Source organism: Phytophthora infestans, genomic scaffold, assembly GCF_000142945.1.
Source record: "Phytophthora infestans T30-4 supercont1.11 genomic scaffold, whole genome shotgun sequence".
NCBI lineage: Eukaryota > Oomycota > Peronosporomycetes > Peronosporales > Peronosporaceae > Phytophthora > Phytophthora infestans.
In genome coordinates, this window is record NW_003303748.1 from 423,495 (window position 1) to 443,360 (window position 19,866).

Here is a 19,866-nt window from a genome sequence, read left to right on the forward strand (position 1 = left end):
AATAGTACTATTTTCGATATTAAATATTAGTATTAACTCATTATTGCAAAAGTTAACATAATATTTTAATATTAACTCGGAGAACTGAAAAATATTAGATACTACATGATATTTTATGATATTTTTCCACTTAAGTACGTTTCTTGCCCTGTGAACCGAGCGGAACCAAATAACTTTTTCGATCAGGTTCTAGAAAAGCAGTAGGCTTTAGTATTTGCTCTAGTATTTCACTGTGACACAGACAAAGGCGATCGAGATGGAAAAGTGCAAACGCTTGCAGCTGTTTAACGTTGATAGAGCGAAATCAAGACATTTGTTCTTGTTCTCTACCGATCTCCTCGTCCACATCGTGCGTCTAATAAACCTGCTGCCTGTGGCGCTAGATTAATGCGCTCAGCAGTGCCAACACACGACGCCAACCTTGCCGTCACTCTCACAATTGTCCCTCCCTCAGGGTTGATTAGTAATACTTCAGCTAGTCGAGCGTTAACGACATCTGATTGGTGCATTTAATATGATTACGCAATTATTGAAAATATAATATAGTATTAACTAATACTAAGTTGATATTTAATAATATCATACTGTCTTAGAAGAAAATATTAGGTGATATTTTTTATATTAACTGGTCTACAGGTGATATTTTCACAATATTAAGTTCACCGATTTTGGAGTTACCATTAGCCCCTGACCCCTATACACCCTTATTATTAGAGAGTGCGATGATGTACATACCTATTGTACCTGTAGCAACCAAATGATGACTTTCGATTTCATTTCTTAAGCAATGTTTCTCCCTGGAAAATTTCTGCTACAAGCATTATGTTGCAAAAGCCTTTGAAGGATACCAGTCAGAGCTCGTTGACTCATTCGTCCGATCTTGATGTCAACGTTCTTTCTGTCAATGTGAAAAAAGTGCTTTGTGTATTATTGAAAGAGTCCTACAGAAAGCTCAGGTCCGATCTCGACCCAGCACTGTACGTCAGATTCTGACGCAGAGAATCCACGCCTTCATGCGACGTCGTGTTCATGTAGTTTTCCACCAGTTGGTGCATTTTGTAAATCTGCAGTATGAACAGATTTAATGTTTGGCAGTGAGCGAAGACACGGTTCTCGAAAGCCAAGCTGCATTTCCGGAATCGTATGTTTGGTGCATATCTCGCAAAATAATCATAAAATTGACCAAGACTAAAACCTTAGTGTCTTGTTACCTTCTTATTTTAATAGTAATAGAGTAAGCAAAAGCTTTGCTCGTATATTTCTTTGTTACCTCGAAATATTATTTATTTGAATAACTAGTTTTCAAATCATCCTACCACTAATGTGGACACCTTATTGTGTCTCGACTGCACAACCAACAAATTGTTTGTGCTTGTCCTCTCATCAACGTTTTCACAGTGCCGTAGCACTTGCGCGTTGACTGATGCGGTGGTCCTTTCGTGGACTTTTAGTGCAGCTTGAAACAGGAGCGGTACTTAACCCTTTCTAGCCTCAGCTCCCGTCCACAAAGAGTGCTACTTCACTTTGAAGCAGATGATCGCGTAGAGCGGAGACAATTATCGGCCGGCTGTAGTATAAAACTCACAAACGCTCCAAGTAACGTTCGCTCCTTCACTCCACATGGCAGCGTAGCTCACATCCAAAGGTGTGCGACATCGTTGCCTGGCTATCGTTACTGGCAATACACCGAGAGCTCCAAGGCCATTCGTGGATTCTCTCGTTCGGTAAACAATGGCGAAAGGCGAATACGTCGCGAGTCCGTTGCGACGTATTGTACTAGGCCCTGAAGACACCGACGAGCTGGAAGTTGTCGCGAAGGCGATCCTCGACGCGAACCTGAAAAGGTACCAGCATTTCACGGATGTCGACAACAGTAAAATCAACTCGAACGAGTGGAAATACATCAAGAGCAAGGACCGAATCAAAGTCTACGCTGAGCGTAGGCAGAAGCGACGACGCTCAGCCTTCCAGTCTCCACCACCGACTAGCGCAGACCCGGACTTACAGTCAATGCTGTGTGTTGGCTCGAGTCCAGGGACACTGGACGATGTCATGCTTGGCATTCTAAGTCCGACTCTCGAAGCTGCACGTACGAAGACTTCGTTCATTGACGACCGCAGCGGGTCTGCTCTGCTCTCACTTGCCAAGGTACCGACAGCAGACGAGCCGTTCCAGTCTGTTGTGGTGAATTGGATGGAGCTGGATATACGACGTCGCTCTATGGGGATCGTTAAGAACCGCGACTACATTTACCTTGAAGCTACAGGAATGAAGCTGATGCAGAACGGTGCACGACTTGGCTACCGTCTCTTGCACTCTGTGGACTTCCCTCAAGCGCATCTACTAGAAGGACGAGTCCGTGCCAAGTTATCAGTGTGCTGTTTCTTCCGACAAGAGACCGAGTCTGCAGTATCGGTTTATATGATGGGGATGATGGACCCAATGAGCGACGGTGTTCGTCGTATGGTGGTACCGTGTTTTGTTAAGAGAATGCTGTCACCGCTTAAGTATGCGCACTATGGAGAAATGAAGAAGCTGACGCAAGCTCTGGGTGAACGGTACGCAGAGTTGAAGACCCTCAAGTCGCGGGACCCTGATCACAAGTGCGTGGCGTGCAAGAAACACTTGGGACGTCTAGGGAAACTTGTTGGACACCACAGTGCATGCAAATTGTGCTTCAAGCACGTCTGCAACTCGTGTCGAGTTGAGAAGGAGATGAGCTTCGTGACGTTGGATCTCAAGATGACGCAGCGGAAAGTCACCTTTTGTCCCACTTGTGTCACTGATGCGACTGTAGAGGACCCACCCGAGTTGCCTGATGTCGAGACGCGAAGTCAGGCTGTCAACTACCAACGCAACAACTCGGTGGGATCATCGGTGTCGTCAGGCTGGGGCACATTGCTTGATAGTGAACCACAGCAGATTTCCTTATAAACGTTCTTGTCACAACGAAATTACAAGTCTGCGATTCAGTTTTTTTTAATTAAAGAGCTCCTAAAGTAAGGTAATCTACGGTATTTAACTCGTTTTATTACTCTATCTTTTCGTGGTGACAATAATAAGAATCATTTTTCTACTAAATAACAAAGGGTTTTTAGAAAAAAAAGCTTCTTAAAAGCTAAATGCGACCTTAGATTTGAACTTTAAGAATAAAGCTATTCTTGCACTGTAAAAAAAATTTGTAATGGGATAACCATGAATTGGTAAACTACGTTACTATATAGCTGGCACGAATGTACACTCTATCATTGGTAACCTTCAAGCGCTCTTCGATCAAACACTTTTTTATCTCGTATTCGCGAAATCGTGGGATACTGCGGACGACTCATTATCTAACACAGTGCTCCACATACCTGATTGGTCGTAGAGTCGCAAGCCAGTCGGATGACTCCAGCAATCGCTGGCCTTGGGGATCTCGGACGGACTGACCCCCATGGCGTCGCTCACACACGACGAGCAAAAAGAGACTTTCCGTTGAGTCATCTTTAGGTCTGCATTCATGAAACTCAGCTTCTTGTCGAGTTTGCACGAAGTGCAGACATATCCGAAGCAGAGTTTGCACGTGCTGGGGTTGGTACGGATCTTTCCGAGTCGCCATACACGCATTGGTTTCATACATGTGATACAGTTGTGATCCGGATTCGGAGGCCCGACATGCTTTAATTCTGTGTATCGATCGTTGAGAGCCTGCGATAGTTTCTTCATCTCGCCACAGTACGCGTACTTAAGTGTCGACAGTAGCGTCTTAATGAAGCAAGGAACGACTAGACGACGAACCTTGTCACTCATGCGATCCATCACGGCCATAACGTACACTGACACACTGTCATCTCTGCGTTGGCGGAAGAAGGAACACACCGATAATTTAGCACGAACTCGTCCTACCAAGTCGTGAGCTTGAGGAATGTCAACCGAGTGCATGACGTGATACCCCAGTCGCTCACCGTTCGGTAGATTGTTGATACCGGTGGCTTCAACGTAAACATAGTCGCGGTTCTTTACAAAACCTATTGAGCGACGACGGACATCAAGTTCCATCCACTTTACCGCTACCGACTTGAACGGGTCATGTGTTGTTGGTTCTTTGACTGTGGAGAGGACTGCAGCTCCACTGAGATCGTCCAGATACGAAGCTTTAGCTCGTGTGACCTCAAGCGTTGGGCTCATGACTCCAAGCATCACGTCGTCCAGTGTACCAGGAGATGTTCCTACGCAAAGAATCGACTGGAGATCGACGTCGGTTGCAGCTTTTGCACCTGAAATTTGGCGCTTAAATTGCCGCTCTGAGTACACCCGCATCCCGTTTTTCGACTTGATAAGCTTCCACGAATTAGGGTTCACCTTGTGGTGGTCTACGTCCCAATACTGCAAATACGGACCCATGTTGGCGTCGACGATCGTCTTCGCGACGACTTCAAGCTCGGTCATGTCGGCAGGCGTCAACACCATTCGTCCAAATGGACTTGCAAACTTTCCCTTCGCCATTTTGGAGCTGGAAACGATGAGCAAAAGAGAAAATTGAAGAATGGTTTGTCGTTCAGTGAGCTGTGTTGCATTACATCCTTCGGTGGACTTCCATGGTTGCCAACAAACTGGAGGATGTCGCACTTAAAGCTTCACGTATTGGAGACCTCGGGCCAAAAAAAGTGGCAACATGTGGAGGCAAATAAAGTGGCTACGAGGAAGGCAGATGTTGCATTCTCTACCTCATTGGCCGTCTCAGCAACATGCACTGTGAGCAACAATGTTACATGAATGGGTAAACGTTACTTCAAGCTCCCAATTTTTAGTCGCGAAAGTTATTTTATTGAGTAGTTGTACGAAGTAATCTTCCAAAAGTTGCACAACTACTTAACGCGAGACACAAACTTGTACTGGCTGAGTTGCCGAAGTGAGCCCTTCTGCACCATAGCTCGGATAGCGCGTTGAATAGCGTTGGGGTTGTAGCCCTGCGCCTCCAGACGACTATACAGCGCACTGGTTTCCACACGCGTCCCGATACGCAACGTGCGGTTAATGCTCTGTTCCACTTCCTGTGCTTTTTCATGGAACCCACCGAATAAACCCTGCGTTCCACCGTCTTTGGCGGCGTTCATGGTACTCACACTAAACAAGCGAATCGCTTCTTGCACGTGTTCGCGTGTGGCTTCGTTAAGCAAATGCATCTTTGCCAATGACTCGGCAATACGCACCAGAGCTTCAAGTTGCCGCACAGTGACGGGGATAGTCGTTTCCCCGCCCTGTGTACGACGCACGTCGTCGCGTACACCCACGTAATAGTCCTGAAGGGCTTGCGCTGCGCCAACCGACAGTCTCGGCGCGCATCGAGTACGACAGTAAGTGATGAATTTCTTAAGCAACCAAGGCTCGAACTCGCCGCCACTCGAGGTATTTTCACTAGCTGAGGGCTTCCCCGCAGCTGACGCCAGGGCGTTCGTGTGCATTCGCACCACGTGTGCAGCCATTTGCCTGTCTCTGGCGTCATCCTGGATATCGCGGACGATGAAGATCATGTCGAAACGACTGAGAATTGTACTCATTAAGTCAATATTCTCAGACGCAGAGCGCATGTCGTCGTAGCGACCGAACACGGGGTTTGCCGCGGCCAGTACACTCGCTCTCGAGTTTAAAATCGTAGTGATGCCAGCTTTGGCAATGGAAATCGTTTGTTGCTCCATGGCTTCGTGGATTGCCACACGGTCGGACTCGCGCATCTTATCGAACTCGTCGATGCACACGACGCCACCGTCAGCTAGGACCATGGCGCCGCCTTCAAGGTAGAATTCTCCCTTGGCATCGCGGATAACCGACGCGGTCAGACCGGCGGCACTACTGCCTTTACCCGACGTGTACACTCCTACGGGTGCAATCTTTTCGGTAAATTTCAGAAACTGGGATTTTGCCGTACTGGGGTCTCCCAGAAGCAACACGTTGATGTCGCCACGCAAAATCATGCCATCTGGCAATCTTTTTCTAGACCCACCAGCTAGTAAACACGCAATTGCCTTTTTGATGTTCACCGTGTAGTCGCCATAAATCGAAGGCGCAATACTTGTTGCCAGTTTGTCATACAACTTTGGATCTCGCGCCATTTCATGGAACTTTTCCTCTTCAGAGGGGGAGAAAGTTGCTTTGGCACGTCCGGCGCCTTCTTCGTCGATCTCAATGCCCACGACGCGTACGTACAGCGTGCGGATGGCAACAGCGCCGACGTTTTTGCCTCCTGCGTTGACAACCGACGTGATGCCGACCACGGACACTCGCGTGCCGGGGGATGCTCTGTCCACCAAGTGGCGATCGGCAATTAGCGCTAAGTTTCGCGGCATTTCGCCAGTCGGGACCACTTCGGGGTTTTCTTGCAGTTTCAGTGTCTGCTGGTCGACGTAGTGGCCTTGGTCGGGCAACACAACGTACGAGTCTTTGGGACACATATCGCCCGGAGTGACGCCATTATCTTCATCGCGGTTGCGATCACAGATGCGGGGGATGCTTACGCCTCCCATGCCGACAACGGCAACTCGCTTGGTGTGGCCGCAGTTGCGACATTTCAAAGTTGCCGACACGCACTTCGTCCGCACTCGAGTGGCGCTGATTACGATACCTGGCACTTTCACCAGTCGGTTGATCTCCTGCGAGTGTACATGGCGAAGTGCCACTGGGGCTTGGTCACTGGTTAGAATGGCCTGGATGTCCGGTAAGTTGCTTGAGGAAATGCCAGAAGTTGCCGAGTCTGGAGCAACCGACTCTTGGCTGGACACGAGCAATTGCGTCAACATTTCCTTTGCCGCGTTTTCCAAAAGCGGCAGCTGTTCCTTTGGGCTCTTAAGTAGCAAGTCCTGCAGTTCCTGGTCGAAGGCGGCAACATGCGAGAGGTTCACGGTCACAAACCAATGGTTGCGTCGTGCGTTGGCGAGGAGCTGCTCGCGATAGTAGAACAGCGGACCCATACGGAACCCGCGGAGGAACGCCAGCAGGCGGCGCTGCAGAGCCGCTGGGCTAGCACCCTGGCGCGCGTCCGACGCCTGCGCGCTCTCCATACCCACGGCCGACACGCGACCGGTATCCCAGTCCATCGTTGCTTGCTTGAGGTTGATTGAATTGTGAAAAAGCGCGGGAAGGTGATTTCAGTAAATTGGGAAAGTCCTAGTTGTGTAGGAAACATAAGTAGGATGGGGTCTATGATTGGTGGAGGCAAGTTGAAGTGCGTCGAAGTATTAACCAATCAAGTGCTGTCAAAGTCTTGAATCTGGAAAGATGATCAAGCTCTTCTGCGCGATCGTTGGTAAGGCCTGAAGTGCGCTCTCGGTGCGAATGGATGAGCGCGACTCGGTAGATGACTTAAAGGAAGCGATTAAAACGAAGTTTGGTACCAAGTGTTCTAACGCCCGATCTACATCTCTTCCTGGCGAAGACTCGCGGCGGGTGGCTGGCTGACTGAGACTGATGCGGCAGCTGTGGCGCTCGATAACCTGCAAAGCTGTGACGAGATGCAGGCATCGTTGTGGCTTAACAACGTTAAGTACTCGAGCGCAAGGCAGAATGATGAGGAACCCCCTTCAACGTATCATTCATAGACGGCTCATTGTTTTTTTTCCAGCTTGCATCTTCTTGCTCGGCATCGATGCCGTGTTTTGCTACACAGTCCACTTTGAAAGCACAGAATGCGGGCGATATTGGTCATAGGTTGGTATACCGACGTAGTGCTTTAGCAACAGTAAACGCTCATACCTGCGAACTTGGGTGCGTTTCTTCGCTAAAAAGCGAACATCACTTACTGTAGAAGTCTTCTCCGACAAAGCCCGCCAGCACTTCATCAAGTGCTTCGCATATTACATGCGCAGTACTGGGCCGGGTACATTAGTACATCCCTGGTAAAGCACCCCAAATGCTAAAAACCTCCATCTTCTTGGACCATGAAGTGACGTCCACTTTACGGCTATTTATCAACTCGCGATCTTCGTCGGCACAATGTCCGGTCCTTTCATGAATTCAGTGTCTCGACATTGAATATGGCCTGAGTATCCGCACTGTGTCAGCATTGGCTCTTGGCGACTTTCTTCCGAGAGTCCGAGCGCTTGCATTCTATTACGCCGTTCATGAAGCAGGTTGGCAAACTGATTTTGTCAAGGATAACACCATGCCACCAGCGCAACAAAGCGGAGTGTACGTCAAGGCTCTTGCATTTGCCAACTTTAAGTCCATGGTTAACGCAGGAAAAAGTTGATTTCATTGGAGGCAAGAAGTCGATGTGTTGCAAGCTACCATTCGCACTTGCCAACCGCGCCACGTCAGAGGGATCTGTTGATTCGCTAGCAACAACCAATGAGCGCAGGTCTAACTAAAAAATGCTGCTTGGATTGCTCGTTTGCGACACGGAGGACCGCAAATAGAAGTACCTTGCTTTCACTATGCTGAAAATGAGCAAGCAAAAAAAACTTGGCAAATGCCGGGCCATTCCACAGAATCCCGCGCCATGATTGGTCTAAACGGTAAAAACACGCAAATTTGCAACCCAAAGCGATCTTTATCCTTGTCAGTTTGCATTTTGCCTTCTTCCCCCAAGACAACAACGCGCTAAAAATGGCTGCCAAGTATCAAATCGTTCTCATCCGCCACGGCGAGAGTCAGTGGAATGTGGACAATCGCTTCACGGGCTGGCACGACGTGCAGCTGTCTGCCAAGGGCGAACAGGAGTCGCACGATGCCGGCAAAGTGCTGAAGGAGGCAGGATTTAAGTTCGATCTGGCCTACACGTCGGTGCTCAAGCGTGCCATTAAGACGCTGTGGAACATCCTGGAGGAGACGGACCTCATGTGGATCCCCGTTACCCGCTCGTGGCGCCTTAACGAGCGTCACTACGGTGCGCTCACGGGCCTCAACAAGCAGGAGACTGTGGACAAGCACGGCATTGAGAAGGTGATGATCTGGCGTCGTAGTTACGCCACACCTCCCCCTTCGCTCGAGGCTGATAGCGAGTTTTACCCGGGCAACGATGCGAAGTACGCGGATGTGCCTAAGGAGCTTCTTCCCTTCGCTGAGTCGCTTGCCACTACCGGTGAGCGTGTGTTGCCCTACTGGGAACAGACCATCATTCCTTCTATCAAGGAAGGCAAAAAGATTGTGATTGCCGCTCACGGCAACTCGCTCCGTGCGCTGGTTAAGCACCTGGACAACATCCCGGAGGACACGATCACGGGTCTTAACATCCCCACGGGAGTTCCTCTTGTGTACGACCTGGACGAGAACTTCAAGCCCATCCCGCACAAGGACGCCATTGGTCTTCTGTCGGGCTACTACGTCGGGAACCAGGAGGAGATTAAGGCGCGTATTGCTGGTGTTGCCAACCAGACCAAGGCCAAGTAAACTTTCGTTCCATGTGCGTCTGACAGTGAGTTGCCTCCAAACACAGCGCTTGGCGCATGAAATAGAGTGCATCAGCTGTGTAACATTCTTTAACAAAACCACTAAACAAAATACTGCGATACTGTGGCTCAAGCAAAAAAAAGTCTGGCACCTGAAAGTGTTTTTTGTTGTCGAGGAAACTTGTGTCAGTCCAAATTAATTCGCCATCATTTGTTTTTCAAATTTCTTTTGTGCAAAAAGGGATAAGAACGGCAAGTAACTCTGTTCGGGATAGACCAACACACAACTGTTGCAAGCTTAGTGGCTGTGCCGTATTTTTCGATCGTGTGCGCGTTAATCAGTCGGTTTGGCAAGGCAAATGTGTCACCTGGACACAATTTGACTTGCTCAGTCAGAATGCCACAAGAAGGTGTCCATATTTGCCCCTTCGAGCAGCTATCGCTATCATCTTCGGACACGACCCAGCTACAGCTTGTCGTGAAAACTATCCTCGACGCAAACCTGTGCCGATACGAGCGCTTCTTGGATTCGGACAACGGTAAAGTGAACTCAAGTTTCTGGAAGCTCGTGAAGACAACGCACCGAACACGAGTCTACCTCGAGCGTCAGTACAGACCGTCGTTCACTGCATTCCAAGGCAATTCTTCTCCTGTGTCCAACGATTCCAAGCTGCAATCACTGTTGTGTGTTGGCTCCACTTCGGGTGCACTGGACGATGTGATGTTGCGTATCGTGAACCCACCTCCTTCTACTGTGAATGACCTTAGCGCAGCCACTCTCCTATCGACAATAACTCTGTGAACCCTTTCCAGTCCGTTGAAGTGAAATGGATGGAGTTAAATGTTCGCTCCAGGCTGGTCAAAAACCACGATTTCGTTTACGTCGAAGCCACTGGAGTCCATCAGTTACTAAGCGGTGAACGTCTGGGTTACCATCTCCTGCACTCGATCGGTATCCCAATGGCTCGACACCTTCCTTACTGTGTACGCTCTCAACTCTCCGTGTGCTCCTTCTTCCGCCAAGAGAGCAAGACGTCAGTGTCTGTCTACACCCTGGGAGTGATGGATTCAATGGACGATCGAGCGCAACGGCCGGTTGTACCTCATTTTGTCAATACGCTGCTGTCGACGTTCAAGCGCACACCCTCTGTCAACATCAGATTGTCGCTGGAACCGTAGACTCTTGCGAAACGCGACTCGATGCTGCAAAGACAAGCATCCATGAGTCGCGACAAGTGTGTCACCTGTTCAAAGCGTCCATGGCAACTTGGCCGAATTGCAACGTGCAACGTTTGCTCGAAGAGTGTTTGCAACTCCTGCAAAATTGTGGAAGAACTCGGTTTCATGACACCAGAGCTCGACATGACCAAGCGGGGGGTCATCTTTTGCTCATCTTGTGCGGATGATGAAAATGTGTCCGAATTTCCATTCGCAGAGACGAGCTCGTGCACTAGTTCGTGGGGTACAGCGCACGACCGTGACCTTTCTCCTTCTAGGATGTAATGTAAGTACATTCATAAAGCTCAATCGACAAATTCAAGGCATGTGTGGGGCTATAAAGCAAAGCACGCACATCACAGTCCGAAACTCATTCCTCTTAAGGATTAATAGCGACCAACGAAAAAGGATATATAATAGAGTCTTCAGCTGTCGGAATTGCACCCGACAGACGAGAAAATAACACCCGATTCCGACATAACAGCTAGGAGTGTAACTTTCCAGCAAAGTGGTCATGGTAACACAATACGTCTTGGTGGTCATGCCGCTACTAGCGGTAACAGCTATTCGCGGCACGACCACCTTGACGCTTGGAGCTCTTCACTACTTCGCAGCAGAAAAGGCTCCAATCGCATCTTGTCTATCGGAAATCGTACGAGCGTACAACTGCCAGATTCAATGTACAGCGGATTGAAAGGCATCCGATCTGTTAGCACGTAAATCGGCTGGGTTGGTCATACACTCGTTCCTTAGCTCCGTATGGGCAAAACTCAAGATGTGTCCCACCCCCAGCTTCGATGCGCATCGACATCAAAGCGGCATTTATCAATCCGCCGCTCAAAAAGAATTCTCTTATGAGTCCATTCCAGCCTATTGCACTCTCGTCTGCAGATACAGACGAGCTCCAAGCCGTGACGAGGACCATCTTAGCAGCGAATCTCAATCGGTATCAGCGTTTCAAGGATGTAGACCCAATTTCCTGGAGACTTGTCAAGTGCAGAGACCAAATGCGAATGTATGCGGAGCGTCGATATCAGCGACGTAACTCTTCGACCCAACGTAACCTGACCGACGACGTAGAGTTACAAACCATGTTGTGTGTTGGCTCAACACCAGGTTCCCTGGAAGAAGTCATGTCTGGAGTTGCCGTTCCACAATTTAACCCAGCTCAAACGAAGACGTCAGCCAACGATATCAACGGAGCCACGACACTCGCGAAAATTCAAGAGCCCACTTTAAAACACCCATTTCATTCGGTAAATGTTAAATGGGTGGAATTAGATGTTCGTCGCCGCTCAATGGGTTATATCAAGAACCGCGACTACACTTACGTCGAAGCGACAGGAACTGCACATTTGCCAAGAACTGGACGTGTGGGTTACCATCTCATGCACTCGGTTGATATCATCCAGGCTCCAGCACTCCCAGGACGGATCCGTGGCAAATTGTCGGTGTGTTTTTTCTTCCGTCAAGAGAAAGAGAACTCCGTTTCTGTCTACGCGATGTGGATGATGAACCCGATGAACGAACGAGCTCGACGAGTGATCGTACCCCACTTTGCTCAAATGCTGTTGTCAATGTTCACATCCACGCAGGACAGTAGAATCAAGAGATTGAAAGATACCCTCGGAAAGAGTTACGCTGAGTTGAACAACTTTAAAGGGGTTCAGCTGACCACGCCGTTTTATACGTGCGTCACTTGCTCCAAGCGCGTCTGGGCATTTGGCAAGCTCACGAGTCAGCACAATACGTGTAAGATATGTTTGGGTCATATCTGCAACTCGTGCAAGATCGACAAAAAGCCCAAGTTCTTCACCTCGAATGTGAAGGAAACCACCAAAGATTACACACTGTGTTTCTCTTGTCTGGGCAATGTGATCACAGCAGAAAACTCCGAGTTATCCAAAACCAAGAACCCAAGAAACGGCTCGGGACTTCTTCGGCGCATGTGTCATTCAGTCAGGACGCTGAGATCACCAGGTTGGGGGACGAAGAGTAATGAGCCGTCAGCCAGTTTCTCAAACTAAAAATAAAAAAATATCATTTATCTATGTAGTCCTACCAATATGTAAATTTTCCATACTTTCCGTATAAAAAAAGACACTGCAGACACTCGAGATTATGCCAAAAACTTAAGCGAGGCTTGACTGTGAGTGTAGTAACAATCGATTCGGTTCTTTAGCGTCGCATATCAATTCCAATACAAACAGTTAGTGTACGTACGGTTTTACACATCATGCTATTGGCACATATGAGCTGAAAGCAAAGGATGCATGGATACAAATGGTGGGTGTCGTAATCCGGAACGAAGTCTAACAGCATGTGGACTGAAGTAACCTGGATCATTCGTCACTAACGGTCACAGACGCTAGATAATGGAGAGCTGCTCATTCGGCAATTTATTTGGGACGTCACAACTACCCGTGGACATGACCGGAAGCATCTTTTCAGCCAGCCCTTTTTCAGTTATATCGCTGTCGACGGCGGATGAATTTGAGCTTCAGAGTGTTGTAAAAACCATCTTGGACGCGAACTTCGACAGATATTTACACTTCACGGCCGTGGATCCAAACGCGTGGAAACTCATCAAAGACAAGGACGGAATGCAGGTTTACAGCAGCCGTCCACGACGCCAACACTCTCACAATGTTGTAGAGGATAGCACCTCTGAACTCCAGTCACTTCTATGCTTAGGATCAGTTCCTGGAACACTGGACAACATAATGGAAAGTGTCCAGGAGTCAGCACTTGGTGTCAAAGACCAGAGTACGAATGACTCAAATGACGCTGTACTACTCCGAATCAAAGGACCGACTGTACTTGACCCGTTCGCAACCGTTGTGGTAAAGTGGATGGAGCTGGATGTACTTCATCGATCCATGGGGTTTATCCAGAATCGAGACTATGTTTTCGTCGAAGCCACAGGTATCAAGTACTTGCCGAGTGGCGAGCCTGTAGGTTACCATGTCATGCACTCTGTGGGTATCCGTCAAGCCCATAATCTACCAGGACGGGTACGTTCGGAGCTCTCCACGTGCTCATTCTTCCGTCAAGAGAACAATACGTTGTCAGTGTATTCAATGGCGATTTTGGAGCCAATGAGCGACCGTGTTCGACAATTTGTGGCTCCTCGTCTTATCAAAATGTTACAGTCAACGTTCAAACCTGTTTCGGTTGGAAAAGTGAAGAAGTTTGCGCAAACTATGGGGAAACGTTACACGGAACTGGACAAGCGTAAACCTCATCATTCGGATCACAACTGCGTCACTTGTACCAAGCGCGTTGGACGTCTAGCCAAGCTGGCGAGTCGCCACAACACGTGCACGGTTTGTTGCGGCTCCATTTGCACCGCGTGCAAGATTGAAAAGAAGCAAAAAATGGTCTCTTCGGACCTAAAAGTGACTACGAAAAAGGTCGCTATTTGCTTTTCGTGTCTTACGGACGTCATGACGGCAAATGAGTCCCAATTCTCCTTTGCAGAGGATTCTGATGATGACACTGAGCCCCATCGACCAATGTACCATTCGGTGTGGGCGACGAGATTGCCGAGTTGGAGCAGCACAAAGAGTAGCGAGTCATCGATCGATTTTGCAAGTACTAGGTAACGAAGAAAGTGTAGTGATAGCGAAAATTATCTTTGGTTGTCACCGGTAAAGTCTCTTGGTCTGCAGTCGAGATAACCTTTTGAGAGCTATCGAAGTGGATAGATTAACCCTTTCAGTGAGGGCTACCGTACTATTAAAATATACTACTACTTGATCACTCAGCTCAGCAGCACCAGGGCTCCCGATAATGGCATTAATAGCAGTTCAAATTTCGAGGCTCCCATACATTATGCATTTGAATCTGAGAAACCCGTCCATACATAATGGCCATTAATGGAAACCACATATGTGATGGCCTGTTTTTACAAAAACGAGTATTAAGTGTGAAGGCATAATTTTTCTTCCCTTATGTACACTATGGAGTACATTAAAAAAATTAAAATACTTATGCATTAATCGGGAGCCCTGAGCACTACTATTAATAATGAGAGTGACTATATTGACCGACTGAGTTAACCTTCCCCTACAACTTTTTGACGCGCTCCCATCCGTACGATGTATACAGTGTGTACCATGTATACCATTTAGCCTGACAGCCACTAAATTTCGAACAGCGTAACGATCGTAAGGCTGCAGAAGGGGGAAATGGATCTCCGCGTCCGAGCCGTCCAGAAGAGGCCGCTAACTGGGGCTGTCGCGCGCGAGATCGACGAGAGCGACAGCAGCGATTCTGAGCCGCCCCGAGAAGACTCCCAGGACGACGTCTGGCTCCCAACACCCGCTGCGAGCGGTGCTGGTTCGGGTGATGGAGAGTCTTCCGAGGCTTTCAGTGTGTCGGATGTAACCGATTTAACCAGCAGCACTAGCGAGGGTGGTCCCCCCGCACGCGTGGTGGCATTACCCCCCAACACGGTGGAGTTCGCCTCGTGGGAGGCCTTCGACGAGTACCTGGCTGCGTATGAAGCCCAAGCGTTTCAAGTATGCGAGATTCATTCAAGATTTAATGAACGGATGTCTGACCCCGCTGTCCCACTAATTTTGTGCTATCTGTCTTGTAGATATTCAGGGCGCGCTCTAATACCAGCGTGGCAGAGCGCAATGCCAGGATTGACAAGTCACAGTCAAAAGCAGCTAGAATACCAGCATCGTGGGAACAGTATTCGAGGACGTTCGTTTGTACGCACTCAGGGGAGTACAAGTCTGTAGCTACGAAGTGGCCACGCCAAGAGACTCGAGCACAGGGCTGCAAGGCGCAGGTACATATATGTCGGCCTAGTCGGGACTGGTCGGGTCCAGTCGAGGTCATTCGGGTAGTTCACTGACTGACAGTAGTTATATATGCTCTACAGATTAATGTCTGCGTCCAGGTAGTTGATACAAAGAATACGACGTTTGCTGTGCGGATCACTCGTTGCCGACTAGAGCACAATCATCGTCTGACAAGCCTGGCTTTCTCTTCACATCCATCGAAACGCATTATCCTCGACGAGTCAACGCTAACAACAATTAATCTACTTCGAAAAAAAGGTGTCAAGAAGTATGGTATCATCAGCCACCTAATGAAGCACACCGACAGTAACCCCACCCCAAAAGATGTGCAAAACCTCGTCCAGAAACTAAAGGCTCGCGAACAACGCGATGGGCCTTCAAGCACTGACAAGCGGCTTAAGAAGTGGATGAAGCAATTCGGTGATGTGCCAGGGAACGTTGGTCGGGTTTTCTTAGACGACGTTGGTGGCAAGGTAGAGTGAATGCTTTTATCAGGTCTAATGTCAATTCATGAAGTTAACATTTGTTGTTTTGTGTGCTATTGGATACGCAGAAAGTTGCGACTTGCATCACATTGCAAACAAAGCACATGCGAACACTATTCGACCAATTTCCTGAAGTTCTGATGATTGACGCAGCGCACGGGACGAACCGGTCTAAGTATAAAGTTTTTTATTCATGGCACACGATACGTTTGGCAAGGGCCAGTTTGTGCAGCACGCGCTGCTTCAAAATGAGCGCTATGAAACCCTGTTGACAGCGATAGAGGAATTCAAAGCGAACAATCCTGCGTGGTCAAGACTTCACAGTGTGCTGGTGGATAAGGATTTCACAGAGCTGTCCGTACTTGAAAAGGCATTTCCTGGGGTGACAGTCTTACTTTGCCAATTCCACGTGCTGAAGTACCTACGGGAAGAGATTGCTTCAGCTGACTATGGATTTTTGAGGTCTCCGAAAGAGCAACTTGGCGGTGTTGTGAGCTTACTTGTCTACGCAAAAACAGAAGCAGAGTAGGACAAAACGCTTCCAGTACATGGTGCATCTCGCGTCGATTGGTTATGCCGGTCCAGTTGCGAATGATCGATCTGGTATCGTAGTCGGTGTGGAGTCGGGCTCAGTCGGTGTGGGGTCGGGCTCAGTCGGTGTAGAAGTCACAGATCATGAACTGGAAGATATTTCTTCACGCATTGATGAACATCCTTTTGTGAAGTACTTTCGAAAGAATTGGAACAGCTGTCGTGAGCTCTGGTGTGCACATAGGCGCCAGAATACCGTCACACTCGGCAATAATACCAACAATCGCTTAGAAGTCTCTTGGAAGCAGCTTATAGAGTGGGTGGATTCGTTTATGGGAGTGGATGAGTGCATCGCTTCGACCATGGACTATCAAACGTTACAAGAGCGATTGTTCATTGCAGAAGTATACAAGAATGTGACCGTCCAGCATCCTGATTACGACAGCGAGATGACACTGGTGGCGAATATTGTCAGTGAGCATGCTTGTGAACTTATATTCAGGCAGTATTCGTATGCTATTGGATCTGCGTCGTACACGTTTTATGAGGGGTGCCCAGACGTGTATTTTATCAAGAGTATATCTACAGCTGATAACGCGCTGGACGAGATGAGCGCCGAGTATTCAGTTACTAAGCGCGAATGGAAGTACTCCTGTCTATTCATGTGCACGAGATTGTTACCCTGTCGACACGTTTTCTACCTCCAAAAGGCTCTTGGTCAGGAGACAGTCATCCCCACACTACTGTTAAACAGGCGGTGGCTGTTGTCTACTGTGCGTGCGGCGATTGAAAATTCAAGTGTCGTCTCTGACACAGCGGAGCCAAAGTCTTTTGAGGTAAAAAATGTGAAATCCTCACAGGCGAGACCGTGGGACTCGAACCGCAAATATCGTGAAGCACTGCAATTTGCATCCCAAATTTGTGACACCATGGCGGGACTCGGCATGACGCAGTATAAAGAAGCGATGCAGTATCTTCAAAGTGTGACTGGGCGGTTCAAGATAGGCAAATTCGAGAATCCCGGTGTGCCAATTTTACCACCAGCTGAATCTGAGCGTCACGGTTCGACTAGCAACTCGCGCGATGATGCGCTGTCGCCGCCACTACTTACTGGTCACGATCCGACTGCACGGCCGACTCACCACGTGTCGGCAGAACTGCTTACTCGTCATGCGGATACAGCAAATGTGAGTCATGTATCCCCAACTGCCTCTGAGTCTGACCATGCCACAAGCTGCAACTCCGTCGAAACAACACAGGTTGCAGATTTACCGGGCCAGTCGGTCTCGATCGGAGGCCAATCGGGCTCAATCGGGGGCATATCAGGTCCAGTCGAGGAAGAATCGGGTCCAGTCGGGGAAGAATTGGATACAGTCGGGGAAGAATTGGATACAGTCGGGGACGTTGAATTAAGCACACTACCACCAGCAACGGAAGACACGCCATTTGTGATAGCGAGTCCTCCAAGATCGCGAGGACGACCAAGACAGACAGTCAGATCAAAAAAGGCAGCTCGTAAAAAAACTGTCATTGTAGCTCAAGAAGACTCAGAGCTGTACGCTTCGAATTTAAGCTTGGCGTCCGTGGATGCAGCGCTGTCTTCGGATGCAACATACATATCGTCAGCTGCAGTTGTGAACAAGTTCAAAATGGTGGAGTATGGCTTCAAGTTCAAGACACCTACAGCACGGACAATATCGAGCTTGCCACCCACAATCGCTTTGATACCAGCAGAGTCGATCACGCGGATATTGCGCCCTGAACAAATTGCCATTTGCAGGAAAAAGGTTTCGGCTCTGCAGTCGAAGCACGAAGGTCTAGCAGAAAGTGCCGTGGCGCTGGATATTTCAGGCTTTGGTGCGTACTCAACGAGTACAATTGGGATCATGAATAGGTGGCACAGGGCAATAAAGTGGGTAAAACAGGTCGAGAAGGCTGTGAGGTGGGTCGAAACCATTGACTTCACACTCCCAATGCCTGCTCCGTTTCAAGTGGTGCTACAGACGGATATGCTGTCAAAGATGCAGTCAATCCCGCTTTTGTCTGCAAAGGTACGTCGACGAAATCATGCCATCACTACAACACTTTCTAGCTAAACGTTATGTTTGACAAACAGGCAGAAATTCTAGATCTCGTCGGAAAAAAACAGCTAAGCGACGATTCCATGAATATCGTCATGTCCAAGCTGTTCAGAGAACGAAATGATGTCGTCATTGTGGATCCGGGTGTTATCGGTTCCATTGATAATGAAGATAGTCCTGTCAATACCAGAGCCTTCGCTACAATTTTCGCGGGCAAGACGAACGAGAAAATTCTGATCCCTATATGCTGCAGCAACACGCATTGGTGCAGCGTAATGGTGAACTTAAATCTGAATGATGTGTGCATCTATGACCCAATGAGCTCGAGCTATGTCGTTAGAGTCCGAGCGATCGCAGAAAAGCTGGCAATGCAACTGCCAAACTACGCACCAAGGAAATACCGAGTACACCACTACATGGGCGATCTAGGGGTACAAGTAGATACATACAATTGTGGTATGTATGTTCTGCTAGCGTTTGAGGTATTCGCTGGTGCCCAAGGTCTGTGCATGCTGAGTAGGAAGGAGTTACAGTATCTGCGCTACAGATACATATATATGTGTCTATAGTTAACTCTTTCAACAAGTTGATATTGATTCTGCACTTACCAGTCCCACTGAGCTCTACTGAATAAAGTTTCTCATGCTCATGACATGATGCCGGTCGTACTTGCACGCTCAAACCACAAAGTCTTCACATCCGGATATACGTATACGGACGCTTGATTGCTCAACTGACTTAATTTGTGTCGGGCATGGTCGGGCATTGATCGGGTGCTGTCGGGCACCATTAGCCTGTCTCTTCCACACCAGTCGGGTTGAATAGCAAGTGCCATTAATAATACATGTTGGAAAGGCAGCTTACGCACACTCGCCGTACACTGTACGGCGTACAGTTGAAGCCAAATTATACTTTGCGTCAGAATAAACTTACCGTATCGTAATCCTTAGCATTTGTGCTCGTTTGAAATTTGGCACTAATACGACACAAACGCGGCATATCGGAAAGAATGGATTAGCTCCATCCTTAACTTGGTTTCATCTCAGTTATGTGTCTCCACAAGATCATTCACCAAAGTGCCCAGTACTTCCCAACTTCACCTGCTAAGATGCCCTGTCCATTCAAGCCAATATTGTTGTCCCTTACCGACACAAAGGCGCTCCAGAGTATTGTTACGACAATTCTCGACGCGAACTTTAACGGGTATCAGAACTTTTCGACGATAGACCCAAAAATGTGGAATTTCGTCCGGATGACCGATGGAATCCACGCTTTTAGCGCTCGACAAGAGCAACGACAATGTTTCACTTCCGATTTACAGTCGCTACTAGGCGTCGGATCGATTCACGGTACACTGCACGACTTGATGTCTGCA

The 19,866-nt window shown here is 48.4% G+C and overlaps 5 protein-coding genes across 5 annotated transcripts; 3 read left to right on the forward strand and 2 right to left on the reverse strand.

Moving 5' to 3' along the window:
- Positions 1-1,731: 1,731 nt before the first annotated feature.
- Positions 1,732-2,934, forward strand: PITG_07397 (uncharacterized protein; the record flags this gene model as incomplete). Its single annotated transcript, XM_002904381.1, has 1 exon — positions 1,732-2,934. The coding sequence occupies one exon, from the start codon at positions 1,732-1,734 to the stop codon at positions 2,932-2,934; it is 1,203 nt and encodes a 400-aa protein (XP_002904427.1).
- Positions 2,935-3,285: 351 nt separating this feature from the next.
- On the reverse strand, positions 3,286-4,485 carry PITG_07398 (uncharacterized protein; the record flags this gene model as incomplete). Its single annotated transcript, XM_002904382.1, has 3 exons — positions 3,286-3,332; positions 3,390-4,224; positions 4,294-4,485. The coding sequence occupies 3 exons, from the start codon at positions 4,483-4,485 to the stop codon at positions 3,286-3,288; spliced, it is 1,074 nt and encodes a 357-aa protein (XP_002904428.1).
- A 362-nt stretch (positions 4,486-4,847) lies between these two features.
- PITG_07399 (DNA replication licensing factor MCM5) lies at positions 4,848-7,073 on the reverse strand (the record flags this gene model as incomplete). Its single annotated transcript, XM_002904383.1, has 1 exon — positions 4,848-7,073. One exon carries the CDS (start codon positions 7,071-7,073, stop codon positions 4,848-4,850), a length of 2,226 nt encoding a protein of 741 aa, XP_002904429.1.
- A 1,507-nt stretch (positions 7,074-8,580) lies between these two features.
- On the forward strand, positions 8,581-9,363 carry PITG_07400 (2,3-bisphosphoglycerate-dependent phosphoglycerate mutase; the record flags this gene model as incomplete). The annotated part of the gene is made up of 1 exon (XM_002904384.1): positions 8,581-9,363. One exon carries the CDS (start codon positions 8,581-8,583, stop codon positions 9,361-9,363), a length of 783 nt encoding a protein of 260 aa, XP_002904430.1.
- A 396-nt stretch (positions 9,364-9,759) lies between these two features.
- Positions 9,760-10,541, forward strand: PITG_07401 (uncharacterized protein; the record flags this gene model as incomplete). The annotated part of the gene is made up of 2 exons (XM_002904385.1): positions 9,760-10,080; positions 10,176-10,541. 2 exons carry the CDS (start codon positions 9,760-9,762, stop codon positions 10,539-10,541), a joined length of 687 nt encoding a protein of 228 aa, XP_002904431.1.
- Positions 10,542-19,866: the final 9,325 nt, after the last annotated feature.